General features: G+C 49.1%; 2 protein-coding genes across 3 annotated transcripts in view; both read left to right on the plus strand.

Annotated features, from left to right (window-relative positions):
• LOC135115765 (uncharacterized) overlaps positions 1–3,851 on the plus strand; it is a 117,079-nt gene extending 113,228 nt beyond the window's left edge. For both annotated transcript variants that reach the window (XM_064032781.1, XM_064032782.1), the window contains 3 exons: positions 37–440; positions 1,221–1,366; positions 1,519–3,851. In XM_064032781.1, coding sequence (XP_063888851.1) covers positions 37–440; positions 1,221–1,366; positions 1,519–2,806 — 1,838 coding nt within the window. In that variant the 3' untranslated portion in view covers positions 2,807–3,851. The remainder of the gene's footprint in view (positions 1–36; positions 441–1,220; positions 1,367–1,518) is intronic.
• Positions 3,852–5,646: 1,795 nt separating this feature from the next.
• LOC135115767 (inositol 1,4,5-triphosphate receptor associated 2-like) overlaps positions 5,647–10,000 on the plus strand; it is a 21,648-nt gene continuing 17,294 nt past the window's right edge. Inside the window, exons 1-3 of the mRNA XM_064032785.1 lie at positions 5,647–5,802; positions 6,549–6,626; positions 8,975–9,090. Coding sequence (XP_063888855.1) covers positions 5,692–5,802; positions 6,549–6,626; positions 8,975–9,090 — 305 coding nt within the window. The 5' untranslated portion in view covers positions 5,647–5,691. The remainder of the gene's footprint in view (positions 5,803–6,548; positions 6,627–8,974; positions 9,091–10,000) is intronic.

Raw genomic sequence — 10,000 nt, forward strand, 5'->3', positions numbered from 1 at the left:
CTCTCTCTCTCTCTCTCATGACGCCTTCCTCCGCAGAGTGCGAGGAGGACGCCGCGGCGCCCCTCACCGCCACCACCACCGCCAGCACCAGCGGCACACGGCTGGAGGTGGAGGAGGAGGAGGTGGAGGAGGAGGGGGAGCAGCAGCAGCAGCAGGAGAGGGAAAGAGTAGAGACAAAACCACAAGCAAGGCAGAAGACTATCCAGTGGAAGGAGGAGTTCCTGGAGGTGGAGGAGGAGGAGGAAGAGGAGGAGGAGGAGGAAGGGAGGAGAGCGGAGGACAAGGAAGAGGAAGGGAGGACAGTTTTCGATGAAGGGTCTTCGTCTCAAGAGGAACACGAATTACTCTTGTCCGTGGGCGGGGGAGCGAAGGAGCCGCGGCGCCCCCACCAGCAGCACCTCCAGCAGCAGCCCCAGCAGCACCCCCCAGGTCCTCGGCAGGTGGGTTTCCTTGGCCTCCCCGAGCACCGTGAGCTCCGGCAGATAGAGGTGATCCCCCCGCCCACAGGACCCTTCGCCAGGTGCGTCTGCTGGGGCCCCTGCTGCCTTCCCTCTGCTCTCTCTCTCTCTCTCTCTCTCTCTCTCTCTCTCTCTCTCTCTCTCTCTCTCTCTCTCTCTCTCTCTCTCTCTCTCTCTCTCTCTCTCTCTCTCTCACTTAGAGCCCTTTCACACGAGGTAAGTAGCCGCGGCAGTCACTCGCTTAAAAGAACACAAATCACTGCAGTTCAGGCGTGGCAGTTCTCATTCCAAGCAGTGTTTCGCTGAAGCTGCGCCACCGATTGCCTCAACTGTTTACCTCGTGTGAAAGGACCCTTAGTATTTAATAGCTCCAAAAATTAATTGGTTTTCTTCAGATCGTTACATTTCAGCCTCACGTAAGTGCAGGAGTCAGTCAATGAGAATGTGCAGTAGTGGTGTAGGTGTGTGAAGTGTTGCTCCCTGATGACTGTCTGATTGTTATGCTGTGGCTCATGGAACTCTGATGCAGATGACATAGGAAGTTGTGTGTGTGTGTGTGTGTGTGTGTGTGTGTGTGTGTGTGTGTGTGTGTGTGTGTGTGTGTGCGCACGACTGTGCGTGTTGCGTCAGTCAGCGCCACACCACCACAAGATTAATAGCATTTGCGGATCTCTGCAGGAGTCCATTTCCATAGTGTTAGAACACACCCCTCCTGCACCGCTACCCCCCTCACTCCTTCCCTTCTCCCATCACTCCCCGCAGCTAGGAGTAGCGGAGGAGGACGACAAGGAAGCAGCAGCAGCAGCAGCAGCAGCAGCAGGCGTGGAAGAAGGCGAGATCATCCTGATGGCCAGCGAGCACACCCTGTACAGCCCCAAGCCGGCCTACGACCACCTCGACCACTACAGGTGAGCAGCGCGGGGGTAGGGGGCAGGGGGTAGGGGGCAGGGTGACAGAGGGTTCATGGGTGTGCAGGGGTGAGGTAATCAGTGATACACATGGGGCGGCAGGGTGCCATGTAATGCGGGGCAGTGACGGCTGTTGTGCTGCACGCTGCAAGGATGGTGCGGAAGTTGTCTGTCCTGCACGAGGAGGCTGAGGACGTATCGTCCTGCTGCTCCACGCTCTCCTGCCGCTCCCCGATGCCCCCCGAGGGCATGGTGGCGGCCAGCTCCCTCACGCTGCCGCTGCCCTCCCCCGCCGAGGATACCGCCGAGGAGGGCGGCGGAATCCTGTTCTCTCCGCAGTCCATCACCTCGCAGGTGCTGGCCCTCGCCTCACCCATCTCGCCCTTCTCTTCCTCATCGCCCTTCTCCGCCTCCCTCGAGGACATGACCTCCGCGGCGGCGCTGGAGGCCTCCTTCCGTGACGAGGCGCTGCCCGAGGGGCAGGAGAGCTGCTGGGACGCCGAGGAGCGGGCCAGCACCTCCTCTCTCACCGAGAGTGCCGACCTGCTGCTGGACCCGCGCTACGAGGGCGCCTGGCACCTGCGACACGACGGGGCGGCGCCTGAGGGCTGGGTGTGGGCGGGGCACGGCATGGAACTGTACGCCCATTATGGAGAGGACGCCCACAGTGACACGCGGCCATTGCTGGGCGGCGAGGACCAGCGGCGATCGTCTTTGGGCGGCGTGGGTCACCGGGGCATCTCCCCCTCCACTTCCTCGTCGTCTGGCCGCAGCCTGTCCCACTGCCGCCCGCTGCAGCTGTCCTCCGCCACGCCCACCGTGCAGAGCTTAGTGGCGCCCACCTCCGTGGTGGCGTGCTCCGTCATGGCCTGCGCCGAGCCCGCGGCGGGGGACGTCGCCCCTGACATGGACTCCATGGACACAATCAACCGCCGGGACTCACTGCCGCTGCCACCCGGGGCGAGCCGCCCCTGGTGGGCCCCACGCTCCCGTGCCGCCTCGCCGCTCTTCTCGTCAGCAGAATCGTCGCCGCTGGGCTCCCCGGCCTACCGCACACCTCCGGAGGGCACGCCATGGTCCACGCCGCGGCCTTCCCTGGAGCTGGAGGGCCGCATGGACCCTGCGCTGGCAGTGGACTGGCCTGACGGTGTGGAAGGTTCCACGCCCTTCCACACGCCCCGCCCATCCCTGACGCCGCGGCCCTCCCTCGTGCTGGAGCCTGGCGAGGGGTGCCCCAGCAGGCTGCTGCTGGCGGGGGACGGGCCGTCTGGCTCGCTGCCTCAGCGCCGGGGTTCAGACTCTCCTCTGGATGACCCCTGGACTCCGCAGAACGGTCAGTCCCCAACGGGTCGCGGCCCCGCGCCGTACCCCGCGGACACACTGCCCTCTCCAGACGGCACGCCCCGCAGGCCGTCCACGCTGACTCACACCCAGTTGTGATGGCCGCCCCGCCCCGCCCCGCCACCTGAATCACCCACACCCGCACACCCGTGACACGCGGGCGGGGCGGCGCCGTGCCTGAGAGGGGAGGGGAGGAACAGTGCCAGGGTGCCAGGGCCCCAGGGAGGAGGGACAACACTGCCTCTTAGTGAACACTCGTGTGGACCAAAGTTATTGTGGTTCTGCAAACGTGTACGTGTGTGTGTGTGTGTGTGTGTGTGTGTGTGTGTGTGTGTGTGTGTGTCCATGAGTGGACGTGCGTGTGTCTCAGTGCAGTGCGTGAGGTGTGCACGTGTCTTTGTGAACGTGGAGTGTGTACGAGTGTGTGCGTCCCTGGAGGGAGGCGGTCCTCGGGAGGCACGCCGGGGCCTGCTCCTGGCTCACCCTAGAAGCAACACACACACACACACACACACACACACACACACACACACACACACACACACACACACACACACACACACACACACACACACACACACACAGTCACGTTGCAAATCAAGCGTAGAATGTGCACAAGATTATTCACTCGTTTGTTGGTGTCTAAATTTTCGTTCATTACAAAGTTTCCTTACATTTTACTGCATCATTTTTACCTCAGTACATAACAACCGATTAAGCGAAAGAAAAAAAAAACAATTATCCCAAATGTAACAGTTTAGCAGCGCAGCACATCAAATTAAAGGAGAATTACACACATTACAGGCCACAAAAGAAAACTGGAGTGCCTGGAGCGGTGACTAAAGCAGACGGTCACTTTCCAGGTAACGAGAAGAGAGATTATATACCCGCGTGTGACTTTTGCTGCCTAGCGTGAAGAAAACGGAGTCTGACCTGCCAACATTTTGCACGAATTTGTTATAGTTTGTGTTGTGCTGTGTGAGTTTGTTTCCACTGTGCATTGTTCGTTTATCTATTTATAACACACTGTATTTTAGAAAGAAACACACACACACACACACACACACACACACACACACACACACACACACACACACACACACACACACACACACACACACACACACACACACACACACACAAATAGCCTTTTCTCTCTATATAGAAACACACTAGAATAAATCGCTCCCAATCTAGCATAAATAAAAACAAAACAAAACAAAACAAACACAAAAAAAATAAAAAAAAAAATGGCAACACTACAGGATGACGTCAGTGTTGCCATACAAGGAATCTTCTATATTTTTTTTCTCCACACAATACACGACACACACAAACACACTCTCACTTTCTAACGATTAAGAAAAAAGTTATAAAAAGGATATATTTCTATACTCAAAGATACTACTATTTCCCTACCTGCTACCTGGGCGTTGAATGACAGGTGTGCGTGAGGTGACAGTGCGGTGACAGTGCTAATGAGTGAATTATTACGCCACCTGGCCGCTACCTGTCTGTCTGTCTGTCTGTCTGCCTGTCTGCCTTACCTGTCTTAACCTGGCCAATTATGAGCACCTTTCTTACCACTAGCCACTACTTTTTTACTTGAGATTGTTTGTGTTGCTGCTGTTGTTGTTTTTTGTTTGTTTTTTGTGGTTATGTTTATTCATTTTGTTTATTTAGTGTCTGTTTACCTGCTTTTTTTCTGCTTATCTTAATTTTACTTTCTTGTTGATCTTATTTGTTTTGCTACTACCACTACTACTACTACTACTACTACTACTATTACTATTACTACTACTACTACTAACAAATGCTTTCTTTATATAGCACCCAACACTGAGTCCCTTTATAAATACATCCTTTCTGTCTTAAGTTACTTCTGTGTGGCTTATAAGTAACAGTGGCAGTGTATGTGTGTGTGTGTGTGTGTGTGTGTGTGTGTGTGTGTGTGTGTGTGTGGCACGTATGAAAGGCTGAGTGCGCCTGTGTGTATCTTGTATGGTTTTTATGTATGTATGTATGTGTAAGTAGTATGTACACACGCCGCGGTGGAGGTGTGTGTGTGTGTGTGTGTGTGTGTGTGTGTGTGTGTGTACATGTTAATATACGAACGTGTCTCTTGTTCGCGTTTTCTTTAGACACCCTTACAAAGAAAATGGGGAATTGTTTGTTCGCGTTTTTTTTTTTTATTATTTATTTTGTTCTTGTATATTACTTGATCTCTTTTTTTGTGAGTTTAAATCGTTGTGGGTAATTCTAATTCTTTTTTTTTTCACATCTACGTCAATTTAAGTGGTTTTGTGTCCACTCTACCCACGCACTCGCACTTCATTTTCTTCACTGTTGTATTACTTGTTCATTGTTTGTTTTTGTTTGTTTGTTTTTTTCTTTCATTGTATTCCATCAGTTTCATTAAAGGACTGCTGTAATAATGTTGTAGTGATCTATTGTTATTGTTATTGTTATTGTTATTGTTATATTGTTTAGTGTCTCTTTTTGTTCACCGTTTTCTTTTTTGGTCTAAGGGTGAGTGGGTGGGTGGGTCAGGGGGGGAAGGGAGCAGTAGGGTTGTGTGATTACCTTTCATGCTGTCTAAGTGATGCTGCAGGTAAGGCATTTCATTGTATTATTATTATTATTATTATTATTATTATTATTATTATTATTATTATTATTATTATTTGTAGATGTTATATTCTTTATCTCCTTTTTGTTATTCCGTTCTCTGTTCTTCATGTTCGTGTCATTAGAGTTAACAAATTTCACTTTTCTAATTTTATTTCATCTATTCTCTGTAAGTTAATCCACCAGAATCATTGATAGCAGGCACAGTGGCTCGATTTGTTAAGCTTACTACAACAACAACTACTACTACTACTACTACTACTACTACTACTACTATTCTAATCCTCACACCTGTTATCTTCACTATTATCACTTCTTTCGTGTCCCAGTCATGTTATTTTGACCTATCTTTACCTATGCTTGAATCGGCCACTGATGTCTCTGTACTGCCGCAGGTCAGGGGGGCGGCGCGGGGCACAGGTGAAGAGAAGCTGAGAAGGAGTGGCGTGTCTGCTGTGACTCCCCAGGTAAGTCCCTCTATTCCTGCACCTGTCCATTCCTTCCTTCGCCTCTTCATGTCTTTCCTCTGTGTTGCTTCACCTGTGCACACCTGTCTTCATTTACCTGTCCATATTTGTTCTCAGTGTTCTTTCACCTGCCCACACCTGTCCTGTATTCCTTCACCTGTCCACACCTGTCTTCGTTTAACTATCCATATCTGTCTTGTTTATTCTTTCACCTGTCCATACACCTGTCTTCATTTACCTCTCCATATCTGTCGTCAACTTCTTCACCTGCCCACACCTGTTTACTCACTTACCTGTCCTCTGTGTGTTCCTTCGCCTGCCCACACCTGTTTAATCCTTCACCTGTCCTGTTTATTACTTCACCTGCACACATCTGTTTATTTTTTTCACCTGTCCCCAGCACACTTGTTCCTCTGCAGTCACCATGGTTTTGTTGCAGTCAGTAAACAGATAATTGCAGTCAGATAATGTGATAGATAAGAACTTCAATAGACGGAATATGACGTAAATTATTGTAAGCTTAATAGAGAGTGAGATTAAATAAAAAGGAAAAGGAAAGAAATTAAATATTCCAGTGGAAATATATTAGTAAATGAGATGATTAATGTGACGAATAGATAAATAAATAAATACATAAAAATAAATAGACCAGATATACATATTAAAGATATAGATTAATAAATAGATATACAATACCCCTCCTCTCCCTCCCTAAAAAGGTGATCCAACCTCCCCTCCTCTTACAGATAAGCGGGTCAACTGAGGCTCTTGAAAAAGGGGGAGATGCGCCACCCTCACTACTCCGCTCGCGCCCACGACAACAGGTAAGAGAGAGAGAGAGAGAGAGAGAGAGAGAGAGAGAGAGAGAGAGAGAGAGAGAGAGGTGAGGGTGGTCATGTTGGGTTGCATACAAATCAATGTTGGTCTGTAATGGGTTTGGTTAATTGGTGTGTGTGTGTGTGTGTGTGTGTGTGTGTGTGTGTGTGTGTGTGTGTGTGTGTGTCAGTACAGTACACACAGGTAGTCAAGGTGCACATGGGTGTTCTATGTACATGTTTGTTCGGGTGTTCGTTAGTACACGTACACATGTAGTCTTGTGTACGTTTTTTTGTGTGTAATATTGGGAATACGAATTGTTGCTTGTGTGTGTATGTATGTTTGTACTTACATGTAGGTGTGTGCACGTACAATTTGACAGTTTACTCTTACTTGGCTGTGTGTGTGTGTGTGTGTGTGTGTGTGTGTGTGTGTGTGTGTGTGTGTGTGTGTGTGTGTGTGTGTGTGTGTGTGTGTGTGTGTGTGTGTGTGTGTGTGTGTGTGTGTGTGTGTGTGTGTGTGTGTGTGTGTGTGTGTGTGTGTGTGTCCTTAGGTAATGTTTACGTAGGCTTGAAAGTTAACATTTTAAAACATTAGTTCCCTTTGCTGTGTGTGTGTGTGTGTGTGTGTGTGTGTGTGTGTGTGTGTGTGTGTGTGTATGTTGTAGTTAATGTATTGGGTAACCATCACGCTCACCAGCCAATCAGCATCCCTACTCATCCTCCTGACCAATGAGAGACGAGCATTACGTGACTCACCACCTACTCACCTTAACCGGACCAATCACATAAGCTTCACTCCTCCACCAATCACAGCCACCTTAGACACACTCAACCAATGAACGACAAGCTTCCCGTGACTCCTCCTAACATCACATAAGCGCCAATCATAGCCACGCTTCACACCCTCTCGACCAATGGGGGACGAGAAATATCATTTGCTCCAATCACCTTGCTCGTGCCCAGGTGGAGGTGACCCCCCTGTCCCCTCCTCCCTCCTTGGACAACGTGGAGGAGGAGGACATGGAGGAAGAGGAAGAGGAGCCGCCCCTTCCCTCCACGCCGGAGTCAAACATCTCCCTCCCATCCAGTGACATGTTCAACCACGCCCCCCACGCCCCCACCCGCCGCACCCCCCTTCGCCTCCCCCGCCAGATGTCCATGAGTCAACCAGACCCTCCCTCCCCCACCCCCAGCTCCCCCAGTAGCAAGGCGCCCCCCTCCCCAGCCTCCCTTGATGTCGCCCCCCGTCACCTCAGGCGCACCCCGATGAGCAGGTAATGTGCTGTGCTCCCCTTTTTTCCCCTCCATTGCCTCCATATCTCGTTATCTCACTTTCCTCCTCCCTATTTGTTTTTTTCCCTATTTTTCCATTCCTTATTTCTCTGCTTCCTCCTCCCTGTTCATTTTTTTTTCTGTATTTCCTTTTCCGTATTTTTCTTCCTCCTCATTATCTCACTTTTCTCTTCCCTGTTTATCTATTTTTCTTTTTTTGTTTTCCATTTCGTTTAATTTATCTTTTTGACTCTAATCTCGTCTCTTCCTATTTCCCTTCTTCACTGTGACTCGTATCTCACTTCCTTCCTCATCCTTCTTCTCTCCCTTCTCCCTTTTTTTCATGTACTACTTTTTCTCCTTATCATTCTTTCCTCTCCTCTTCTTCCTCTCTTTCTTATTTTGCTCCTCCGTCTCTTTTATCTCTTCTCTCGTACTTTCCTTCTCTTCCTCGCTCTTCTCCTCTCTTACTTTCCTCTTCTTTTCTCCTCTCGTCACAAAATAACCCTCTTGTCTTAGTATAATAGTAATAGCAGTAGTAGTAGTAGTAGTAATTATTGTTGTTACTATTGTTTAAGTGTTGTGGTTTCTGTTCACTGTTCACTGTATGTTTATGTTGCATTGTTACTGTGAAGGTTGTGGTGGTGGTGGTGCTTGTGTTAGTTAAGAGTGCATCTCGTATACAGCGTGTGCGTGTGCCGTCTGAAGAGTTAGCACGGCACATGACTAGCCTGCCCACAGCCACTCACCCTTGCCCGGCCTTGCTGCAGGAGGAGGAGGAGGAGGAGGAGAAAACATAGCGGCACAAACACACCAGACTATTAAAACACACACACACACAGAGGGGTCAAGATGCTGTGGTAGTGACGCCAGAAGCAAAATGACTCAATCAGAAGTAAAAACGAGGCAAAACAATCTGTGATAAACATAATAAACAAATAATAAAAAAAATATATATACAACTGGGAAACAATAAGGTAGAAATACATGATAATCAAACAAACAGTGAAAGAAAAATGTAAATAAGCAATGAAAAAAATAAACAAACAAACAAAGGGATAATGAGCCAATTTTTCCTCCAGCCGGCGACGCAGCAGGAGGAGACAAACAACACGAAGAAGGAGCGAGTGTTTCCTTCCCTACACGACACTTACCTGAGGACGGCGGGGCTGCTGCGTGACGACCCGGCCTTCACCTCGTAAGTACCCCACCTGGCTGTGTCCTACCTGTCTGTCATTCCCTTAATTACAGTTTATCATCAGTCCAGATCACTCCCGTAAGCTCCTGAGGTCGTCTCTTTATTGGGCTTCATTTTCTGCACCCGGTAATATTGCTACCTGGGGAGACGTGATCAGGTAACACACAGGTAACACAGGTGATGCTCATTGCCGCTGGTTGGTTGAAGTATCTAAGTTTTCTTTCAGTACGATGCGGGAAGCTGGCTCTGTTTTGCTTCTCTTCCTCATTCTTCGTCTCTTTTATTTATTTTTCCCTATTCTTGCTTCACTAACACCCCTCCCTTAGCTTATATCCGCCCTCCTTTCCTCTGTTCTTCCTTCAGTTTTTCACCACGTTCTAAACCAATACCAGAACAAACTAGGACACAGGGACCAATCAGCGCGTGGGTACCTTCCAGCCACTGTCTTGCTACCTTCACGGGTCCCTGGGCGGCGAGGTAACTGAGACAGAATCCATATAACCGCATACAGCTTCAGATCCTTAGGGAGTGGGTTGGAGTAATGTAATCTCTATTTACCTGTGGCACTCCTCCCCGCTTCCCTTGTGACACCTTTACCCTCTCTCCTTACCTGCACCTGTTACCTGTAATGGGGTCAATCTGGTGGCTGGGGGGAAAACACAAGCGAGGCAGTAACACTTTTTTTTTTTTTATCTACTGTAGTATTTCATGTATTGCTTCAACACTATTCACTTTCACGTCTTACCTTCACGTGTTACCGGTGATTAGAGAGGTGAGACTTAGGACAATATTCTGAAACTCTTGTGGTTGGCTGAACCTCGACTATTTTCAAAAGGCTGTATTAGTTGAAGCTAGTGAATAAAAGTAAGAGTTTTTTTTTATATGGTTCTAATGACAGATGAACACGATA

The sequence above is a fragment of the Scylla paramamosain genome, chromosome 29 (assembly GCF_035594125.1).
Source record: "Scylla paramamosain isolate STU-SP2022 chromosome 29, ASM3559412v1, whole genome shotgun sequence".
Taxonomy (NCBI): Eukaryota; Metazoa; Arthropoda; class Malacostraca; order Decapoda; family Portunidae; genus Scylla; species Scylla paramamosain.